Here is a 24,776-nt window from a genome sequence, read left to right as displayed (position 1 = left end):
AGTGAGCAGAGACTGCACCACCGTGCTCAAGCCTGTGCAAAAGAACAAGACTGTCTCAGAAAAAAAAAAGAGAGAGAGACAGAGTCTGGTTGGAAATTAACTATATCCCACATACAGTAGGGCAGGAGATGATAGGGAATTTAAGAGTCTTTACCACGTACTAGTTATGTACGCCTCAGGAAAAGCAACTGGCCTGAAAGTCATTTTATGTTCTTCCCAAATGCTCCTTGTTAAGTTACTAAGATGACCTTAACACTCTTCTTAGCTTAACTAAACTTTAGAAAGGATTCTTCCTGACTCTAGGTCCCTGGTCTCCCTTTTCTTGGAGCATTTACTTTAGAAAATTTTCCATATTAAATGATTTCTCTGTTGCCTTTGAAACACAAATCTTTTAAATATCTTCTTGTCAGTTTTACCAGCCAGGAATTTCCTTCTTAAGGTTCTTGGAACCACTGTTCCCCTGAAATGTAATCATAAAAGAAGACAGCACCCCATCTGTCTACCTCTAGGGGAGGGTATAAGACTAACTTCAATGGGTGCCTTGATCCCAGTTGTAAAACTATGTCCTGATACAAAGATAACAGAAAGTTTATTTATCCTTTGAGTAAAGCCAATTAGCAAACATGGATGGCCTGTATACTCTCTCACTCCAGCTCTTGAAAACTCTCCCACCCTTTATCACAAAGGAGTTGAGTTCAGACTGAGTTCTAGCCTCTCCCTTACTGCAATAGCCTTGAGAAAAGTCATCCTTGCCTATTCAACTTAATCTGTGCAGTGTTTACACTGACACAGGCAAGTCATTGTCAACAACAAGAGTTTGAAAAATCAGAGCAAGACCAAGATAGAAGTGACCAGCCAAAGAAGGTAGGGTATGACTGCAAATCCTAGGTGTGGCAGTTGACAAAGAGTTTCCAAAGATTGAATAAACGCTCATGAGTCTTAGGGTTACCAGATTTAGCAACTGAAAATACAGGATTCTTAAATTTAAATTTCAACTAAACAGCATTATTTTTAGTATATTTCATGTGATGTTTGAGACATACTAAAAACTTATGTGGGCTGGGCACAGTGGCTCATGCCTCTAATCCCAGCACTTTGGGAGGCTGAGGCAGGTGGATCACCTGAGGTCAGGGGTTCGAGAGTAGCCTGGCCAAGACGGTGAAACCCCATCTCTACTAAAAATACAAAAATTAGCCGGGCATGGTGGCACATGCCTGTAATCCCAGCTACTCGGGAGGCTGAGACAGAAGAATCGCTTGAAGCTGGGAGGTGGAGGTTGCAGTGAACCAAGATCGGGCCATTGCACTCCAACCCGGGCAACAGAGCAAAACTGTCTCAAAAAAAAAAAAAAGAAAAGAAAAGAAAAAAAACACAACAATAAAAAACTTATTTGTTATTTAACTGAGCATCCTGTATTTTATCTGGCATGCCTACCATGAAAGAAACAATCAGTTTCAAACATATTCCCTTCCTAAAGAGCAAGATGCCTGGTTACAACAGTACAATTGCCAGTTCTAACAGCTCTTCTTTACTGTGTCATCTTTCCTTTCCATCCCACCTTGCCTTCTCCCCGTTTAAAGCTGGAAGGGTCAGAAACAACAGCTAATCTGAAGGAGAGGTGATAAAATGAGAAAAAGAACAGAAACCAGGGTTACTTCTGCCCCTCAAGGAAGACAGCAGGTGTCGGGCCACCTAGAGATAGACTGGTGAAGGAGGATAGGAGAAATCATATCTCTGATGGAACAGTTAAATGTTACTAAATTTCTTAGACTGGATATTAGTTTCTCACTCACTGTATGACTTAGATGGTAAGAATCATCAGAAATACTAAATGTCCATCCAGTGGCAGAGAAAACTCCCCCCATTATGAAAAAGACAAAAAAGAAAGTTGGCTGGGCACAGTGGCTCACGTCTGTAATTCCAGCACTTTGGGAGGCCGAGTTTGGGCAGATTGCTTGAGCTCAGGAGTTCAAGACCATCCTGGGCAACATGGTGAAACCCCATCTCTACTAAAAATGCAAAAGTTAGCCAGTTGTGGTGGCACATGCCTGTAGTCCCAATTACTTTGGAAGCTGAGGCAGATGGATCACCTGAGCCTGAGAGTTTGAGTCTGAAGTGAGTCGAGATTGCTCCATTGCACTTCAGCTGGGCTGACAAAGTGAGACACCATCTCAAAAAAAAAAAAAAAAAAAAAGGTTGCATTTTCAACATCCTATGTGTTGCACTTGTTCAATGTACCAATTATCTTTTAATAGATGTGAATATAGATCTATATCAATGAAATGTTTCAAATTTTATGTGCATCAAGATTTTGTGAGATTAGCTATTTAAGATAAAAATAATTCTGTAAGTCTAAAACTAATAACCTTGCATATTATAGTAATACTACTTATAAAATACCTAAATATTATTGAAAATCACTAAATATTAATGAACATTAATAAAACTCCTCAGTGTGACAGTTCTCTAATCTTTGTGTCACAATTTTTTTCACTTTATTGACATAATTACATCAAATAAAATTTATCAATTTTAAGTGTATAACTCAATGTTTGATTGTTTGTAACCCAAAGGATAAATGCTTGAGGTGATGGATACTCCATTTACCCTGATGTGATTATTATACATTGTATTCCTGAATCAAAATATCTCATGAAACTCATAAATATATATACCTACAATGTGACCACAAAAATTAAAAATTTAAAAATGCAACCTTTGCATCACAAAATATCGCAAAAGAATCTGGTGAAGAACTATGATTTCACAATGCAAGTACACAGATTTTTTCAGACAATTTCAGGGTGTTTGTTACTTCTTAAAACCCATCCATGAACATCAGATTATAACTCTTATTCAGTCTTTTCCTCTATACTGGTAGTTAATTATTTGAGGCAATAAATATAAATTTATTATACTTCATATCTAAAGTTCTTAAAATTGGACCTAATATTTTAAATATTAGTGTTACCTTTTTAAATGAATGCTAACTATAAATGCTAAGCTTTTATCTATTTGAGTAGCAATATAATGCTATCAGAACATATTAATACGATTTTCTTTTTTAGATGCAGGTTTATTTTTTCCATCTTTCAGTGGGAATTCCTATTTAGAACTGCCCTTTTTGAACTTCGTCCTGGAGAAGGAACATAACAGAACTGTTACCATCTACTTGACTATAAAAACAAACAGTTTAAATGGAACTATTCTTTACAGTGAGTATTAAATGTTTGACTTCTTATATGTCATGTTTCTTTCTCAAACGTTAATCTATTGAATCATTGATTTATTCATTTAAATATTGTGAGAGAACTTTTCAGACCAGTGCATAAAGCATTACCAAAGAGAAATTTTAGTTCTTTGTAGTTTCTCTAGAAGTTTAATTTATGAGTCATTCAATGGAACGTGACTTGCAAACAGGCTCCGAGTTGACAAGACAGAATTTAGCAAGCATATGAATTTGACAGCATATGGCTGCAGCAGTAAAATATAAATGCTGCAAATGTTTGAGTACATATTTATGATATAAATCACTAAATATGAATTATATTCAATACTTGATAACTTGGGAAAAGGCATTCCAAGGCTGGGGTTCATTTGACAATCAAGTAAATTCCTATCACTGTTTTAGCAACGTCTATTATCTTGATATAAGCTGTTTTCTTCAAGTAGTATTAACAGCATTTGCTTAAGGAAATGTCTTTATATCCAGAGTTCTCTGCATTATGCAATTTGCTCATAAAGGTCTCTATAAGCAGAATTTATGGGCCTCTTCTCTGAATGAACATCACTAAGCTGTATTAGCAGCAGTATTCAAAATTTGACAATTGTTTTCTCTTTTGAAATAAATGCACAATCATTTTAACAATTCCTCATATTGGAGGTGTAATGTCTTTAGTATGTTAACAGATTATCCCCTTTGGGGCAACTTATTATTTCCCAAATGATTTGCTCCTCTACTTGGAAACAGTTTGCTAAATTGATTCATCATTCTGTATTTTCTAAACAAAATATAAAAGGTTTTATTATTTGACAATGAGTAAAATGCCTAAAAGAAGCATTTGGGGAAGCTGGTGAACTTAGTAGTTTTTATCATTAAATTAAAACTAAGAATTTATGTTACATTTTAGAAAGAAAACAATTTGTCAAGGTAGGCCAGTATTATTTATTCCCCAGGAGCAGAGGCACCCATGTTTAAATGATAGGTTAAGAGTGTCTGATTGATTTATGTTAAAAGAGAGAAGAAAATACAGAAGAAAAACTTGTTTTTGTATACAAAATCTAAGGGCTGGTACATGCCCATGAAATTTGGAAGTAATAGTGCATTGCAGCGTAAAGAAAACAAGAACAGAACAAAAGACACAAACAGAATAATTGAAAGACACAAAGAAAAGTGATTTTCTGGCTTTGCAATTTTTTTTTTTTTTTTTTTTTTTTTTTTTTGACACGGAGTCTCGCTGTCTCCCAGGCTGGAGTGCAGTGGCGCAGTCTCGGCTCACTGCAAGCTCCGCCTCCCGGGTTCACGCCATTCTCCTGCCTCAGCCTCCCGAGTAGCTGGGACTACAGGCGCCCACCACTGCGCCCGGCTAATTTTTTGTATTTTTTAGTAGAGACGGGGTTTCACAGTGTTAGCCAGGATGGTCTCGATCTCCTGACCGCGTGATCCGCCCGTCTCGGCCTCCCAAAGTGCTGGGATTACAGGCTTGAGCCACCGCGCCCGGCCGGCTTTGCAATTTTTTAAGTTATATAGAATTAGAAGGTGTTTTCTTGGGGAAAATGTATTTCTACCAACTAAAAACAGCTCATAGTTAAAGCAGCACCCAATCACTGGGAATTCTCCTGCTCTGGGTTCATGCTCCTGGCTCATGTCCATACCGACACTTGGATGTGTTCTTTTTGAAGGCCAGAGAAATACAGGCCAAACGTATATACACTCCATTCAAGTTTGTACTTTAATTTAAATCCAATAAAAGTCAAGCTGATGATAGTGCCATAGGATCATTTCTGCCTTCCTTATTCAATGACCTACAAAAACAATCAAACTAGAAATTATTAGTAAGAAAATAATGTCACTGTAATGATTATCCATTTCTGCCCTTATATAATTGTTATTGTTATAGTACCAGATTCATCAAAACTGTTTAGAGAGTTTTAGAGCCCATGAAGGGAGAAAATATTTTTGTTTGTAAAGCATTCTTTCTGTTCATTTGTAAGGTGGTAATTTAATCCTACACTGTTGGGAATACCTCAGCAGAATGTTTCCTGGGGTTGCTACTTTCTATCCCCTTAGATTTGTCAGCCTCATAAAAAGCCTCACAACAGATGAGCACAAAGATTTTTGCAATTCAGTTAGATACCGGTAATTTAAAAGGTGTGTCCCTTAACTTAGGGGATAATTGCATTTGTTTTGAAATCAGTATATTATGTGTAGGAGCAATTAAAAGTAGTGAGAAAATTAAAACAGATGTTTCACTTCAAATTTTAGGTGTTGATTTTGTTTGAGTTGCTTTGTTTTTAATTTTGCCATTTTATTTTACTCCTAAACATTTCAGTTCAACTCAATTCCATTTCACAAACATTTTTTGAACGTTTGTATTTTATATCAAATCAAATATTTAAGGGACAAGGATAGAGAACTGTCAGGCTGATAAACCACTGTCAGCTTTGAATTATATTCCTGGTTCAAAACTGCACATGTATTTTGTCTCAGTTTGCCTCACCAACTAATTGATGTTGGAAAGGAACAAAAGGAAGATAAAACTTGAATCCTTATGGGTTACAGTAAAAATCCTTAGAAAGGATAGCTCAAAAAAGAACCCTCTGTGGGAGAGAGACAGCTCCGAGAGCAGCACTCAAGATGAAAAGGAAGTTTTTTGTATCTGCCACTGAACCAATTCAGAATTCTGGAACCCAGTCAAAGGAGCTACTAACAGGTCACGAGAGAAGGGATGAGACCACACAAAATTCTTTAGGTGCACTTTCAGAAAATGAGCTCTATTATACAAGTAGTATCAATCAGGAGGTTTCGTCATGGGATATATTGCCATGCAGTTGGATACATTCTGTGCTGCTTCTTTGAAAAGAAATAAGCATGCCATGTGGAAGTAGGTGATCTTTGAGAATTAGGAGCAGACATCTGACCAAGTCCCAGGAGACAAATTACATGAGCAACTCCACTGGGAGGAGAGGATTCAGAAGCAATCGTTGTATTACTTAATGTTTGTATTTAAAATAGGAAGGAAAAGAAGGTCCAGTCTTAGATAAGAGTAGTTGACAGGCTAGTGAAATTATTGGGGCCTCTTTATTTACATTTATGGAGAACTAACAGATTTCTGATACTCCTGGAGAAAACAAATTAAATCTGAAGAGTCATAACACCTGCCTTTCTCTATAAAATGATTTCCAGCAGAATATGCAATATCTTCATTACATACTTACTGTATTTCATTCCAATGATGTGGCAAGGCCAGAGAAATCCCACAGCATTCCCTGGCATCATATTAGATAGCATCTTCTTTTTTTTCTTCTGAGGAAAAAGAATGCTCAGTTGTTTTAATCAATTGTGGACACCATAAAATTCTTTGAATATCTTTTTCCCTCCTTAAAGGGTCCCGATAGAGCTAGCTCCAGACAGATATGGGAAGGAGTAGGTTGCAAACATGGATGGCTGAATTCATGCACTGTCATTCATGAGAAACTGCTATTCATTGTTATTTCATCTTTTTTATGACAGAAAAGACAAATTCAACAAATTCTGAGTGCCTAAAACGTACATAGCTTTCTTTGGGCAATGTGAGGGATACAAAGTTGAATAAGTGATGGTCTATATATCCCTAGTTTCTCACCTTTTCGTAGATAGGTACATAATTCTTTGGGCACCCTGGTTGTGACATGTCTTAAATTAGAAGTATGAATTAAGAACTGGCACAGAGCAAAGAGACTCATTTTACCTGGAGTCTGTGCTTATATCTCCTCACTAAATAGAAAATACCTCTGTATTAGTCTGTTTTTACACTGCTAATATAGACACACCCAAGACTGGGTAAATTATAAAGAAGAGGTTTAATGGACTCACAGTTCCACGTGGCTGGGGAGGCCTCACAATCATGACAGCAGGCAAAAGACACATCTTACATGACAGCAGGCAAGACAGAATGAGAGCCAAGTGAAAGGGGAAACTCCTTATAAAACCATGAGATCTCATGAGACCAGAACAGTATGGGGGAAAATGCCCCCATGATTCAATTATCTCCCACCGGGTCCCTCCCACAACATGTGGGAATTATGGGAGCTACAATTCAAGATGAAATTTGGGTAAGGATGCAGCCAAACCATATTAACCTCTTAATCTGAAACTGCTTTTTGTAATTCCCTATTCCCCCCACCTCCTCAGAACCTCCTCGAGTGACTTGTGTAGAGTACGTACTTGGCTAGAATAGTTCTTAAGTTTTGTTTGTGAGTTACTCAGCCTTGATAGTTGTGATAAAAAATAAGTAGATATTGAATCTTTAGGAAATTCTCCCATTGAACATTGCTATAATTTCTTCCTCTGATAGAAATTTCAATGGTTTAGTCAAAATGTAGCTTGAAACATAATTTTTTCATACATTTACTTAAAACAATCAGGAATATAGCAGGAGTTGGCAAGTTTTTCTATAACCATCACAAATAAGTATTTGAAGTAGATATGTTTGCAAGCTGCACAGTTCAACTCTGCCATAGTAGCCTGAAAGCAGTCATGGACAATATATAAATGAATGAGTGTGGCTCTGTTTCAGTGAAGCTTTATTTGCAAAATCAGACAGTGTTGGAATTTGGTCCGTGGACCATAGATTGCCAATCCTTGACCTAGAATTATGTGATTCATTAAACTTCACCTAAAATAGAACAATTATATTCTACTTATACAATTGAAATTTATGAGGAAATAAGTCAATGAAAGATACATTTAACCTGCTTAAAACAGGGCTTGGCAAATGGCAGGCCGGCAATAAGTGACTTATTGAGATGATGCTTTAACTCCTTTCCTCTTATACCTTGTCTAGGGAATTAAGGTCTTAGGATGCAAGATTTTTGTCTAAGAGGTGTTATGACTGTTATATCCATTTAACAGCCATGTTCATCCTAGCAACAAATACACTAAAAATCGTGGCACCAAAAATGGGAGAGCAGGAATACAAACAATTGGTGAAATTTGGAGTTTTCATTTTTATTTATTTCACCCAAAGGAAGAGGACCCATTTCCTCTAAGAGTTGTGTATTACTAGTGATTTTTACTGGTTAAGCACAATTAGCAGACTTGAAAAAATTAAAATAGCCTGTCTATAAATTTCAGAAATTGGCCCAAAGCCAATCTCCAATAGCATGTAATAAACATGGGTGTAATCATTAATTATGTACCAGGCTGCTGCCATGATCCTTCAGTTCTCCCCAGAGCTTCTCTGTCTGCCATCTTCCCGCTGACAAACTAGCTTATCCTAACACTGGTTATTATCAGCCCATGTCATCATTGTTGCTGTAAGCTGTCTTAAATCATGAGCAACTGCTGCTGAGGTTGCTACTGGAATTACTGCTGTATACAAATCCAAACCTTTAGGGGGAAACCAGAAAAGGGGAATTCTAAAACTACAGAAGAAACATATATGTTCCAACAGAGATCTCAATGCAAGATAACCAAACAGTCTTTATCATATGTCATGAAGGCAGCACCAGGGATAAAGAGATCATCTGACTGCTCCCACAGGTAGCCCTGATTGAAATGTCAGTAGATAACCAAGGATAGATTTGAACCCAAGTCACTGTGAGCTACTGTACATATAGGGGACATCTATTCATCTTTCTATGTCTTAGTTTGATTACAAGTTATGCAGATATGTTGATATTACCAAACTTCACAAGGTTTGAAATGTATATCTATATAAGTGTTTTGAAAAATACAAAACACCATAAAAATGTAAGGTATTTTTCTGTTAAGGTAGATGATAGAAATCCATGTCACTTTATGGAAATTTTCAGATTTAATAATCTAGGTACCTGATTTAATAGTGCATTATCTGTACCGATAACTATTAATTTTTCTATAAGGAATGGTGTTAGATTTTAATTCAAATCAATAACCAATGAACTTCTTCTGAATATTTATAAATGATCTCAATTCAAATTGTTGATATTTGGAGCATTATTACAATAGCTTAATTAGAGAAGAATACCCATGTTTAATGGGAGGGGTACCATATAAACAATGAATATCTTCAATATTTCAATAAAGTGATAAAGTATCCATGTTTAGAAAATTCCAGATCCACAATTCAACTAATATCTAAGCAAACTAAAGTTGTAAAAAAAGTTGACTAAAATATCACTTTTTCTCCATGTGATATTTATTATTTCTTTTTATGAGACTTATTATATATATTTTTATATATCAAATTCAAACTTGTTAGAATTATCTCTCTAAAAGCTATGAGATTTAGATACTAGAATCTATGTTTTGAGAGGAATACTGTTATTATTCACTGTTCTAAGCAGCACTTTTATGCTTAACAAATCTTAAATTAGCAGACAATCATTTTATTAGGATAAATAAAAATTGAGAACTAGAGATTTTGTCAAGTTTTGAAATGTAATCTAGATAAAACATTCCGGAAAAAAAATCAATAAATAATTCATTTTAAAACTTACTACAAAGCCTAAAAGCATGAAGAACTGTTACTGCATTACTTCTGCACCAACTTAATATTTCAAGAAAAGGATAGGTTCACACTTATCTAATGGATCATCAAGCATCTTTTCAGTGAAACAACAGAATGACTTTCTTTCAATGGCTTAATAGTAAATTCTTCTAGAGCTTTCAAGTCCTGCCTGAAGGTAGCACCAATTAGAACATTATGGGGAAAATGTTCTAAACACTGCCTTTAAACATTTGTCCTATATATATTTGCAAACATACATATATATTTTTATATATATATATATATATTTTTTAGAAAGATTCACCTTTGCTTGATGTCTAGATTCAATGAGCAATGTTGAACTAATTTAATATGACATATGGATTACTCAATTCATAAGGTTTAATGTAAAAATACATACATTTATCTAAGAATAGTCATTACTTACAATTTTCTTCAGTAGTTCTATTTTGGAAATTCAAGTTTCTTTCTCTTTTCCTAATTGCCACTAATTTTTCCATTCTAAAAATCAAATAATTTTTATCATAACTGTGTTTGAAAAATTGTCCTTAATACTGTTTGGAAAAACCAGAGTTCCTCCTGAATGTGTTTATTCATAGCTTTTCTCTACTTATAGAATCCTAGGGTTACATGATATGAAACAAATTGATTTGAAGGTGAGAAAAGTCAAATGATATTTTTCTTCCCTAACATGATTCATTTGCTATAGAATCATGGAAGCACATCAGTAGCATCAGACCCTCCCTTTCCCACCTACCATCATATGTTATTTGCAAAACACTTTGAACTTTGTAAAAAGTATTATATAAAACCAAATTGCTTGTTAATGGAATAAATCAATATGATACATTAAAACCTGTTAATATATAGCAGACTGTAAAGATAACTAGGCTTCATTGTTCATTTTTATTCCCATTACATTAAAGCAGTCTTATTTTATACTGTACAATAAAGCAGCTACAGTCCATAGGATGTTGGTATACTTGAATAAGACTATTCATTTCTGTCATTGATGTTAGTGGCTGACCTTTGTTTAAAAATAACTTGTTCTTGCATAGTACTACATACATCTTGTTGAATGTGTATAGTCCATCTTTAAAATTCAGTTTTTGAAGTTTTGAAAAACAAACGTTGTGCATATGGCACAACAGCTTGACCTAAATGCTCAGCTGTTCTGTTCTACCCTATGCTATATATCCTATTTTTAAGTCTTATCTCAAAAATATGAGTCTGAAATGGTAACATAAAGCAGTTTATTAAAAATATTAAGAAACAGAAAACTTCTGAGTAGAAATGATAGAATGGAGGATAACAGACTGTCCTTTAGTGCATAACACCCTCCCCACTCACAAAATGATGGAAGTGGAGAACAAGTCAACAATTCAAGAAAGAACCACTGTATGCCATTTTACAGTATAACATTTTACAGATCCAAGGAGAAAAACACAAGTGCTGGTGCAGTTTTGTGTTTCTAAATATGCTCCATCTCCCAACCACCACCTCACCTCCACTCCAGAAAAAAAGAAGTCAAGAATACAAAAAATTGTTAATTATACTCTTGAATTCAGATAAAAGCAGCCTGATCAACTGAATAGGAAGCCATGGGAAAAAATAAGAAAAAATACTAAAGAGTAGAAGCCCAAAAAAAAAAAAAAAAAAAAAAACCTGCTAATGGATCTCAGAAGATGCAGAAAAGATGAAGCTGCATTGCCCTTTGCCACATAGTGGGCTAATTTGCTCATTGTACAGCTGAAGTCCTCAGAAGTGATAAAAACCCAGATGGGTTAAGTGGATCCTAAAATAGGATATTTAGAAGGATCTCAAATGAGTGATTTTCATCCATATGCCTTTTGTTATTCTGACTTATTAAATCTTTAATGCTGTTATTTTATCTATTTTCTTACTTCTGCAATATTGACTTAATCTATTTTTATTATTATGTATTACTTTGTGTTGCTCTCAGACTGAATTTATATTCTCAATAAATTCGATAGCTTGAAGCACTAATGGGAAACGTACTTCTATGCCTTGGATTTTTCATGTCCCCCCCCCCCACTCTGTTTCTTCAACCATGTTTTGAATTCTTCCTTCCTTCCCCAACTTTGTCATCCTCAGTGTGGGCATCTTTGTCCAGTGCGAGCATACAATGTTCCCTAGTATCAGAGACCCCATTTGCACTGTTTTTATGCAAATTTTACTCATTGGAGTTGGTTTTGGTTTTGTTTTGATATAATGCAAATCATTCCCCCTTATATGTGTTGTAACATCAAAAATTAGAATTAGTTGATTTTTCTTTATTAAATAATTTTTAAAGGGTATATAAAATCAACACATGTCAAAGATTTTATTTACTTATTATTTTATGTAGTAACTAGTGAGAGATTACAGTAAGTTCAAGAAATAATTCAGGGGGCAGAAACATGTATAAAAACTAAGGAATTCTGAAGTAAATTTATAAGTAGATCAAAAATAGGTCTCCCCATGGGGTAATAATCAATTTCACTTCATCAGAAAATTAATATGCATCTATATTGTCAGGAATCATTTGAATTATTAGTTTTCTGCAACTTACAGTGTTGGGAAATAGCTCAGAGACAAAGAAAGGTTCAGAGAATCAGGATGAGTAAGCTAAATATTAAATTATTTTCTCATTTCAAAGTCTTTCATAATTTTTCCAGACACCTTTCTCCGAACCCTTCTTTGAGACCTGACTGTTGCTTTTAATCCACTCTTCTAGAGCCTGAGGTAGGGGGAACAGATAACCCAGGTTTCTACACATTCTTGCTGAATTGTTAAAGAAACACTTATTAATGTTGAGCAGTAAGTCTAGTTTCATTCCGGCTTCTGGTTTTTCCTCTTAAGCGGAGGTAAGCTCCAACACAGGGATACTCCGAGTGTATCCATAGACTCCTGAGGGATCCACGAGACTTTCAAGTATCCACAAGGTCAAAATCACTGTGTTGGCATTTTCACTGATGGTGTAAAAGTCACAATAAAACTATTAACACCTTAATATTAAGGCAGCAGCACCAAATCGTACCAGCGGTCATTGTATTCTTTTCCACTGTCCACTCAAAATGGACGCTTAAAAATTGTCCTTAGAGATGCAATAAAATTCATTAATCCTGTTCAATCTCAACACTTCAGTATACAAATTTTAATATTCTGTGTGTAGAATTGGAAGTACACATTAAGAAAGCTGGCTATATACTAAAGAACAATAGTTGCCTTGAGACAAGTTGCCAGTTTTTCTGGACACTATGAAAACACTCAAAAAATGACTAGCAGATAGTGTGTGGTTATTCAAACGTGACTATTTGGCAGCTATTTTCTGAAAAAGTAATCAAGTAAGCCTATTATCTTAAGGAAAACAGCTAATAGTATATTTGCCAATGACAAAACTCAAGCTGTCAAAGAAAAATTAGAATTTTGGAAAAATCTACATTCCCCATAGCGAACTTGAGAACTTTCTAACATGTTCTGATTATCTTAGTGGTAATATTAATGAATTTGACTTATTATACAATAAATGTGTCATATCTGAGAACTCTGTACAACTGAACCAATTTTTCAAATGATCAATTAGTGATGTTATAAAATTATGAATGAGTAAAACATTCAAAGTGCAAGAAAGACTAATGACATTTTAATGTAACAAAGTATGTGAAGTTCATTAATACTTTTAAATTCCACACTGCAACTAAACTTTAAGGAACTGTCATTTGTCCAGTTTGTATGTATTTGAAAAAGTTATTAAAATGTTCCTCCTCTTCCAACTACATTTTGTGTGAGGCTGAACTTCCTGTACTTCAGCCAAAGAAACAAATCACAACAGATTGAATACAGAAGTAGAGATAATAATTCAACTGTCTCCTATTAAGGTTCAAAATAAAGATATTTGTGAAAGTATAGAATAATTCTCTGTTTCTTATTTGAAAAAATATAATTACCTTTCACAAAATATGTTATTTAGGTTAACATGTAATCGGATTTTTAAATTAATAAATATTTGACAATTTTCATGGTTTTAAATGGTAATTCAGTAAATCAAAAGATGCGAACCATGTAAACAAAAGCTCTTTAGAGTTTTCACTAGATTTTAAGTGTGTAAAGGGCTCCTTAGATCAAAGGGTTTGAGAACTGCTCATTTCATATAATTTTCTTTTTTAAATACTTTATAGTGTGATCCTGCTATTTTAAGAAATTCTACATATCTATCCATATGTCAATCTTTGTATCTATAGATGTTCACTGAATATTAATGCTGGTCATTTCTGAAGGTTGTAATTTTGGAGAGATTTAAGACACTTATTGGTCCATGTTTCTATTGCTTGAGTACAAAAACAATGTCATTATCATAAAATACATATACTGATATATATACACACACACACACACACACACACACACATATATACTGATAAAAACAATAGAAGAAAAGTAGGGAATGGGGAAACTCAAAAGTAGTAAAATATATATATTCCACAAATAAATATCTGAAAATTCAATATTTACATCATAAGATTTACTTTGATGATTTTGGATCAATTAGAAATCAAAATGAAAAATTAAAAAATGACTCCTGCACTATTTTGCATTGCTGCTATGCCAAGTTACCACTAAAACAATAGAAACTTATTATCTTATAGTTCTGGAGGTCAGAAGTCTGAAATGAGTCTTATGGGGCTAAAGTCAAGCTGTCAGCAGGACTGGTTCCCTCTGGAGGCTCCAGAAAACCCATTCCTTGCCTCTTCCATCTTCTGGTGGCTGTCGTCATTCTGTGGCTTGTGGCTGCATCACCCCAGTCTCTGTTTCTGTAGTCACACGGCCTTCTCCTCATCTGCCATCCAGTCTCCCTCTTCCTCCTTTTTATAAGGACACTTGTGTCTACTTTTAAGGCCCACCGAGATAATATAGGATAATCTCTCCATTTCAAGCTCCTTAATTTAATCACATCTGCAAAGTCTCTTTGGCAGTATCAGATAACACTCACAGATTCCACCAATTAGTACACGGGTGTCTTTGGGCATCATAATTCAGCTTATCACAACTCCATACTTTACATTACACAGAAAAATTTATTCCAGGCAGAACTGAAGTAAACCTTACAGAAGCTAATGTAGAATAACTTTATGACTTTGGGGAAGGCAAAGAAATCTTAAACATGACATGAAAGTACTAATCATAACTCTGAAGGAAACAATACATAAATGTACACAAAAATTGAGAATATACACTCATCAAAACTCACCCTTGAGATTGGCAAGTCAATCTGCAACACTGAAGAAGACATTTACAACCTATATAGTTGACAAAGAACTTGTATTCAATAAGAAAAAAACAAACAACTAAATATAAATATGAGCAAGAAACACAGAGTGACATTTCCCAAAAGTATATCAAAATAGTCAGTCAACATGAGGATATGTTCAACTTCACCAATATCAAGAAAGTAAAGTTAAAGTTACAATAATCAGAATAGGTAAAATCTACAAAGTGACCACACCAAGTGATAAGGCTATGGATCAGCTGGAATTCTTGTACACTGCTGGTAAAGTGTTAAATATAAACAATTATTTTGGAAAACTGGCAATAGTTACTAAAGTTAATCCTATTTATAGTTTCTTACAGAGCTATTCAACTCCTAGATATATACACAACAAATGTATGCAATTTAACTGAAAGACATATATAAAATGGTCATAGCAGCATTATTCACAGTAACCAAAACCTAGGGGGAAAATGTCTATCTACACTAGAAACAGTAAATGAATTTTAAACATTAATTTAATGGAATATTAGAAAATAATGATAATGCATTAACTGTGGCATAATGCTATCTCTCAAACATAACATTGAGCCGAAACAAATGCAGTAGTCCCTCGTTAATTGCAAGGGATACATTCCAAGATCCACCGGAAACTGTGGATAGTACTGAACCCTATCAATATTATGATTTTTTCCTATACATCCATGCCAATGATAAAGTTTAATCTGTAAATTAGTAACAGTAGGACATTAATATCAACACATAATATAACGATTATAACTATATCCTGTAATAATTATGTGAATATGGTCTCTCAAGATATTTTATTGTACTATAATTACTTGTTTTGGGACTGTCATAAAGGGAGGACTACTTTAGACAAAGAATCCATACAATATGACTCCACTAATATGAAGATTAAAATCAAGTAAAACTATAGTTGTTAAATATCAAGATAGTGGTTACTTTTGATGAAGAGTAGAAAACAATAGTGATTGGTAGGACTTCTGACAATGCAGATAATGATCTTTTCCTTAACTTGGGTGATGTTTAGGTGAGTGGGTTCACTTTGTGATTACTTACTGAGCTTTATGCTTATAATTTCTGCGATTTTTCTATATAAGTTATATTTCAATTAGGAAAGTTAAAAAGAGAGATCCATGGGCTTCCAGGGACAGATGTCCCTGGAAATTGGGATATGTAAATATTTGTATGTAGGGAGATAGGTGGTAGAAAAGAACATTTCAAAGTGGGGATGAATAATGAGATTAGGGGAAAAGAAATTTTTTTTCTCTATATATTTATCTATTATTTTGAATTTTATAGAAAATGCATATTGTTTTGTAATTAAAATACAAATAAGCATAAGAAATTAGAAATCAAAAACAAAATTTAAACAGATTCAATAATAATAATGCAAGTTATTAAAAACTCAACATGGCACTTTTCATTTATTATTTTATTTAATTATCACAGGAGTTCTAATACTCAGAGTAGTCACTCTCACTACCCCATTTTAACATATGGGGAAACAGGTTTAAAATAGTTAAGGACATCTAGCTACTAGGTAACAGAATCAGAAGTTAAAACTCATGTCAAGTTAATGCTGTTAATACCATGCTATCTGTCAGCCTGTGGACAATAATATATGTTTCTAATATGGTACTTACTACAGTGAATAATTATCTCATAGCACTCCTACAAACCCCGTAAATTAGTCTTTGATGGCAAATATTGTGTTTAATTATCACTAATCAACAAAATATAAATCTACATCAATTACTAATATATTGTTTTTTCTTAAAGGTAATGGGAATAATTTTGGAAAGCAGTTTCTTCATTTATTTCTTGTGGAAGGAAAGCCATCAGTTAAATATGGATGTGGAAATTCTCAAAATATTTTGACTGTTTCTGCTAACTACAGCATTAGCACAAATGCATTCACCCCTATCACAGTACGGTAAGTACTGTACTCCACAGTAATTCTTTTGTGCTGAACTTTTGTTTGTTTGCTTGTTTTGAGATGGAGTCTTGCTCTGTCACCCAGTCTGGAGTGCAGTGGTGTGATCTCAGCTCACTGCAACCTCCACCTCCCAGGTTCAAGCGGTTCTCCTGCCTCAGCCTCCCCAAGTAGTTGGGACTACAGGTGTACACCACTTTGCCTGGCTAGTTTTGTTGTTTGTTTTAGTAGAGATAGGGTTTCACCATGCTGGCCAGGCTGGTCTCGAACTCCTGACCTCGTGATTCATCCTCCTAGGCCTCCCAAAGTCCTGGGATTACAGGCATGAGCCACCGTGCCTGGCCTGAACTCTATTTTTTAAATGTTATTTACATGTGTAATCGCCACCCAAAAACGAAATGAATTTTAAAAGTTCATCTGAAAATTGTTTTGTTTACCTTTTAATTTTTGCTTTTGTTTTACTTGTTTATTTTTACAGTTTGGTGAAATGAACTACAAATTGAACTAAGCCATAATTTAATACTATCCTATGGCAATCAAATTGCACACAGAGTAAATCAATTTTATTTGAAAATATTATGGTACAAGCAAATAAATTAACGCATCAAGTTGTTCAATTAAAACTAACATCCAGTTTAATTGTTCAACAAAATATCTATGGAGTACAGCTGCTAGAAATTGGTTAATGGGAGCCCTTGACTGCACAAAAAAAGAAAACTCAGTAGAAAACAAAGACCAAACAGAATACTAAATGGAAATGTCTTTCTGGATTATACAAATTTTTGGAAAGCAGTCTTTGAATTCATTTATGCTTCAAAATTACAAAATATCAGAAAAGAGAAATTGCTAAATGATGGTCACATCTCAGGGGCATTACTAAACAAAACTGACACGTAACAACTAAGAATTTAAAACTTTTCATCAGTACAGCTCAAATTTTTCATCTAGTAATAATGGTCTCCAAAGTTACTCTATGTCATTGAAAAATATTCTGTGACTGAGTTCGTCTTTAAAATGACAATTAGGTAAGTTAGTCTGATCAGCAGGACTCTTGGCTAACCTATGAAGGTTATATAAATTAAATAAACTTTCTCAGAAACTGCATCAGTCTGAAAATAACATCAACAAAATTGACACCAATATGAAAATGAAGCTTCTTACAGGCAGGGATGGTTTCTTACTCATTTTTAATGCACTTAATAGGACATCTGACAAATAGGAGATACTCAGTAAATGTCTGAATGAATGAAGAAATGAGGGTGTCTGGGCTGGGCAATTCATTTGATTATAACAAGAAGGCAATGAAATTACTAAGGTAATGAAATTATCATTTGTAAATTAGATATACCCTTTGGAATGCCGAGTTCTATACAGACAAAACAAACTCCTTCAGATCAACAAATATTTCAACCATTTCTGTTATAAGTGTTTGCTGTTGATCACTAAAAAGAACCAGATGAGAAGCTAAATAACAGAAAACTCTTTAAAAGGTGTTTCTATTAATAAGATCATCATTTTATACAGTATCAACAATTTATACAAACAATAGCACTTTCAGTTATACATGAAATAATTGCTATTCGAGGTCAAGTTCTTAGAGAAATGATTTTCTTCTTTACTTTTAAGTTGTAACCTAACAGAGCAGTCCTCAAACCACTCAGATTCTGAGATAGCCTCAGGAAAAAAATAATCTGTAAAATAAATATTGATGCTTCCAGTAAAACTGAAAAGGACTTTCCAAGTGTTTAATTTTATCAAAACTTAAGTAAAAAGGAGATATTACATTACTATGAATGTAAAAATGCAAATCTGCTTTGTGTTATAGGCAATTGCCTACAAGAGCTCAAAGTGACAATAGGCTGACCCTAGGACTACATATTACATATTATATATCATTCATGTAAAACTTTTGAGTGCTCATCTGCTAAGCATGCTCTCAATGCCTTAATATTTGCATCTCATTTTTGTGGTTTTCCTTGTTTTATTCTATATTTAGTTTCATATATTCATTTAACAAATGTTTCTTACTCTATTTGTAGCGCTATACTAAACTACTAGAATTCAATGGTAAGCCTAAACAGAAAAAATCCAAATTCTTATGTGTATACAGTTTAGTGAGGGTGATTGACAAGTAGACACACTAATGAAGGAATAATTTGAGATATGTTGTAAATGGAAGAAACATGATGCAGGAAGAACAAGTTAAAAAAGTAACCTAGCCTGTGCTAGAGAGACCAAAGAGCTTTAACAATGAATAGAAGTAAACTTGGTAAAACAAAAACAGGCAAAGCAGTGGTTATGAGTTTCAGGCAGAGGGAAGAGTATGTGAAAAAACCCTTTGGGAGGCGGCTGGGTCACCTGAGGTCAGGAGTTCGAGACCAGCCTGGCCAACATGGTGAAACCCCATCTCTACTAAAAACACAAAAAAATTAGCCAGGCATGGTGGCACATGCCTATAATCCCAGCTACTCAGGAGGCTGAGGCGGGAGAATCGCTTGAACCCAGGAGGTGGAGGTTGCAGTGAGCCGAGATCCTGCCACTGCACTCCAGCCTGGAGAACAGAGCAAGACTCAATCAATCAATCGATCAGTAAAACAAAACCCTATGCTAGAAAAAAACATGGCATATTCAGATTCAGAGACCCCAAAGAACAGTGTGTTTTGAACAGAGAAGCAGAAGAGGGTGGCTTAGTAATGGAAGATGAAGTTTGAAAGGTAGACAGTTTGCAAATGCTGTCTGGCCTTGCGGCTATATTAAGGAATAATTGCAGGAACCAGTTAGATGGTTACTGTATATCCAAGTAAGATATGATGGTGACTTGGACTAGACTAGTGTCAGAGATAAAGTGACATAATTAGGAGCAAAATTGTGACTTATTAAATACTAGGAGTAAAAATAGAGTGGTCAAAAACTGATACTCATTTCTTATGTGCAACTGGATAGCAGATTTTATCAGACACTGAGATAATAATAAACAATGCAAGAAGAGCAGGTTAGATTGAGAAGATCCTGGGTTTAAGCTTGAGCATGCTGAGATTAAGATGTCTCTGAAACACAAAGTGGAATTTTCAATTGAATATATTGAAGTAAAGGTCAGAGAAGGGATCTGGATGGAAAATATGAATTTATGAGTCATCACTGTGTAGATGATAATTGAAACCATGGGAATGGATGAGAGTATATAGTAGAAAAAACTGCCTCGAGTGACTCTTGAGGAGCTAACATTTAATGACTGTATACTGGAAGTTGAAATCATTAAAGAGTCTGACAAGGAGTAAGTAGGAACTAACAGCCAAAAAAGGAGTAGAGTGTCATGGAAGGCAATGGCAAAGCTTATCAAATGCTCCAGTCCACTGGACTGCCCACATGATTCCACGACCTGAAGACTTCAGTATATCAGGATAGAAGAAGAAGCCCAATTAGAGAAAAAAAAATCAAGATAATATGTTTATACAACTCCTTGAAGTTTTAATGTGAAACTATAAAAAGAGGTAAGATGATAACTAGAGGAAGGTGAGGAATCGAGACAAAAAATTAAGATGAAAGAAATTTGAGTATGTTTAATTAATTGGAATTACTAGTTGAATAGAAATTGTTAATACACAGAAAACTAATGAAAAAGGGAGAATATAAGTTTTTTTTGTTTGTTTGTTTATTTTCTTGAGACAGAGTTCTACTTTTGTCGCCCAGACTGGAGTGCAATGGCGCGATCTCAGCTCACTGCGACCTCCGCCTCCAGGGTTCAAGCGATTCTCTGGCCTCAGCCTCCCAAGTAGCTGGGATTACAGGTGCCCACCACGACGCCTGGTTTCGCCATGTTGGCCAGGCTGGTCTTGATCTCCTGACCCCAGGTGATCTTCCCACCTCAGCCTCCCAAAGTGTTGGGATTACAGGCGTGAGCCACCACACCTGGCCGAGAACATAAGTTTCTTAAAAGTTTAGGCCAGTAACATACAATGTACATGAGAGAAGATTCCTGCCAGAGGGCAGGGAAAATAGAGATACATAGCCTGAGTCTTCTCATTTCTGTCATTGTAGATGTCCCTGGATTTATGATTGCCTTTATCTGTCCAATTGTTTATGTCACCTCTTGCTGTCTCATCTGTTTAGTCTTACTTCTCCATCATTAACTGGGTAAAATTTAGAATTTAAGGATCTTTTGGGATGGCTTTTTCCAACTTCTCCTAATAAAACTCTCACTATGCAAATGCAGGGTAAATTTCTCCCAAAAAAGCATGTGAATTAGGTTCCTTTTTCCTCATATGAATGTTGACGGTATTTCTTCAATATTAAAGAATTTCTTGACAATAAAAAAATATAGCATGATTGCTAAAAACTTTTTTTTGAAACAGAGTCTTGCTCTGTTGCCCATGGTCCCACTGCAACCTCCAACTTCCAGGTTCAGGCTATTCTCCTGCCTCAACAGGCACGCATCCCCACACCTGGCTAACTTTTGTATTTTTAGTAGAGACCAGATTTCTGTATGTTGGCCAGGCTGGTCTCGAACTCCTGACCTCAGGTGATCCACTCCCCCACTGGGCCTCCCAAAGGGCTGGGAATAAAGGCATGATCCACCATGCCCAGCCTAATAAAAACTTATTTTCAAAAATTAATGGAATAAAGATAAGCTCAACTTGTAAAATATGACTTTTTGATTTGTTATTAGCTATTTTTTTTATTTTGTTATCAGCCAGTAGTTCCTCCAACTAAATCCATCTTACATCTGTAGGACAGGGAGAAGTAGAACAAACTTGAATAAGCCACTTGTAGTGATTGAGGTCAATTCAGTATCAAGATAGAAGTTCTTCTTAAATGAAATAGAGCAGAGATCACAGTTCTACAGATACATTGTAATTCATACTCATGCACAGTTTGTCTTTCATTTCAACGAATTTTGAAAGGGATCACATAGAGAGAGCTATTGGTTTTCACAAGGGTTATTCTCTTTTGGGGAAGTTCAGAAAAATTGTCTTACTATATATATACACTTTTGTAAGTTTCTGAAGTTTAAAATTTTCTGGCACCTTTAGTGTCTGTTTTACACTAAAGCTAACTTTTACCCAGTATTTCGTTCCCTAAAAAAACCCTGTGTCCTTTCTTGTAGGTGATTTACTGTGTTATCTGCATGTTTTAAAGGCACATAACCTATTTCCCCTTCCTTAGATGCTACTATCTAACACTCCTGAGAACATTTCCTCAAAGATTTATCCAGAGGTATAAAGTTATCCATGTCTATTGAAGGTATACCCTAATACCTAATAATTTATTTTGGTTAGCAACTCTTAGGGTAGCCAAAGTGGGATGCTGGCCAAGAATTGCATGACTGCCAGAGCAACACAACTCCAATAGCCACTTTTTTACAGGTCAGTGTAAAGAAATGCATGGTTTAAGATCATCTGGACAGAGGCTGGATAAGTTTCTAGTAGTTGGACAGCAAGAACCCTCATTAGTGTTTGCTAAAACCCAAACATATGTCAAAAGAAATCAATGTAGACATATTTATCACATTACCTTTGATAATATTTGGTTCAGAAAACAAAATAAAAACTGCTAAGTTTTATAAATGGCCAAATTTTTATCTCCTGTTGACCTTTCCATGTTTATGAGATAAAACCTCATACATATGATATATGTATATTGGTGCAGATTTTGTAAAATTCATTTTAATTAGCTCATTTCTCACAGTTGTTTAAGAAAGATAGAAATTTATTGTAATGCAAAATCCACATTAACTTCACAAAACGGGAAGAATGATTCTGAGTAGGACTGATTTTGGTCATATCAAATTAAGATACTAGTAATTTATAGAAAAATATGAAAGGAAAAGATGATTTCTTATAATACCCACACTTAATTTGTTAAAGGCTCTCAGACACCTCTACTCAACATCAGATTCCAGTTATGTACCCTTTCCCCACATCTATCCTCTGCATTGCAGCTTGCTTGACCAGATGGTACTGATCTATAACTCAATATGGCGAATGAGCAAGAGACCATTCCATTGCATGTAAGAAAAAAAGAATATCCATACTCTATTATCTATAATTTTGACAGTCACTAAAAATGTTACCTATGTTTCTAATTTTCTAAAATATACAAAAGCTTTTCACATATTCCTGAGAGTTTATATAAGCTATGGATTTCATGCTGGTAGTCTTACAGCCAGGAAACTATGTGAGAGCCTCCACTTCTTGAAACAGATGGTGACTTTTGAACTGTGCTAAATCTATAAGATATTAGATTTATTCATAAAATGTTGCCATGTCAATATGGAAACTTTGGCAAGATTTTCACATTAAAAAGGTCAAACTTCACTTCAGTATTAATTTGTGTATCTTTTTATCAGCTCTTCCATCTGGTATTTCTTAGAGGAAATGAAGGAAAAAAGCTCAATATGGGAAATATAGGTAATACTTTATCATTATATTGGCATGTATGTAAACATATAAAGCTAAACATTACTCCTGCACCTTTATCCATGCATAGCCTGTTCTTACATAACATACATAAAAACTAGCTGGATAGCAAGTTACAATGCAGTTTATTTGTATTAATTTGTGGAGATCTACTGTGAAACCAAAATTTCTTTTATTACATAAGCTTAAGAAAATCTTTAAAAAAGATCTATGAATCTGCAAGTTGGTAATTTTAGTACTATTTCAGATTATTGGATAGAATGTTCTACTATACAAAGTTGTCTCCAAAATTTGCATACTTCTTGAGAAACGTGGAAGTATCAGTTTGGTGCTTATTGATTGAAAAATAAATCAAGTGAAGCAACTCAGTCTGAATGTGAACCCGAGTCTACAGACCATCTTTATGGAATAATATGCCAGTGGACTCTCCCAGCCAGTTTGACATTTAAAAAGTATATTTGAAGTTATTTGATTCTGTAATAACATTTGTGCCTTTTAATTGTGCAATTCACTTCAAATTTTCAAAACAGAATGGCAATTAGCAAAATTTTAAAAGTCAAGACTGAGGGCCCAAATCCTCATCTTACGGAATGCGGAGAAGAAAAGACAGAGAACTGGTTGACCTTCAAGTCCTGAGAGCAACCACAAAGACCCTACTGAAGAGAAAGGGACTACATCTATAATATGAAATGAAAAATGAGCTCCATTTTGAAGCTTAGAAATTTATCAGGGTACAGCAGATGAAAGAGGATCTGCAAAGATATCAAGGTGTAGATAATAACATGCTCATGGAAGAAAATGTATGATGAGAACAAAAAGTTCCAGGTGAAAGGATGTTTAGCTCTTTAGCAAGTCACCATTAAACACTGTCATTTCTAATGCAGAGTGTAACAATCAATAAAAATAAAAGGCAAGAAGTGTTTTGAGCACTAGCAATGTATGCTGAGGAAGACTCTAGATTTTCTTCATCCTTTAAAGTTAGTGGTAGATTTCTACCACTGTCAGAAAAGACTACTGGAGAAGTTTAAATTATTTTTGTGCAGTGGCAGAGTATACAACAAAATAAACTTCAATTCTTAAAAGCCTTCTAATTCTAAAATGTGTATAGTTTATCACTTTCAAGACAAGATTTTGACAGTTATATGAGAACATAATATGAAACAAATGAAGACTTGGGGAAAATCAAATTGATAAAAATCGGGGCAGAATAGCAGTAATTGATGGGGGTCAGTGAACACTCTGGCATATAGCACAGTTAAATAATAGGATTTAACATGTTGAAAAGTAAGATTCAGGGGAAACATCAAGAGATTTGTTAATTACGTGATGAAGTGGAGATTTAACAATATATTTATATTTTGTGTATTTTTCCTCCCATTTCTATAGTCCCCCTAGCTCTCCTTAATTGGAATTTATCATTATAGTTAGAGAATATTTGA

General features: G+C 34.7%; 1 protein-coding gene across 1 annotated transcript in view; it reads left to right on the top strand.

The window, feature by feature from the left end:
- The window catches only part of LOC103243954 (protein eyes shut homolog), a 447,411-nt gene that overhangs the window by 137,742 nt on the left and 284,893 nt on the right, over positions 1 to 24,776 (top strand). The window contains exons 2-3 of the mRNA XM_037987163.2: positions 3,069 to 3,215; positions 16,768 to 16,921. Coding sequence (XP_037843091.2) covers positions 3,069 to 3,215; positions 16,768 to 16,921 — 301 coding nt within the window. The remainder of the gene's footprint in view (positions 1 to 3,068; positions 3,216 to 16,767; positions 16,922 to 24,776) is intronic.

This window comes from Chlorocebus sabaeus, chromosome 17, assembly GCF_047675955.1.
Source record: "Chlorocebus sabaeus isolate Y175 chromosome 17, mChlSab1.0.hap1, whole genome shotgun sequence".
NCBI lineage: Eukaryota > Metazoa > Chordata > Mammalia > Primates > Cercopithecidae > Chlorocebus > Chlorocebus sabaeus.
The sequence above is the reverse complement of the archived record's forward strand: the minus strand, read 5'-3'. Positions and strand labels throughout refer to the sequence as shown.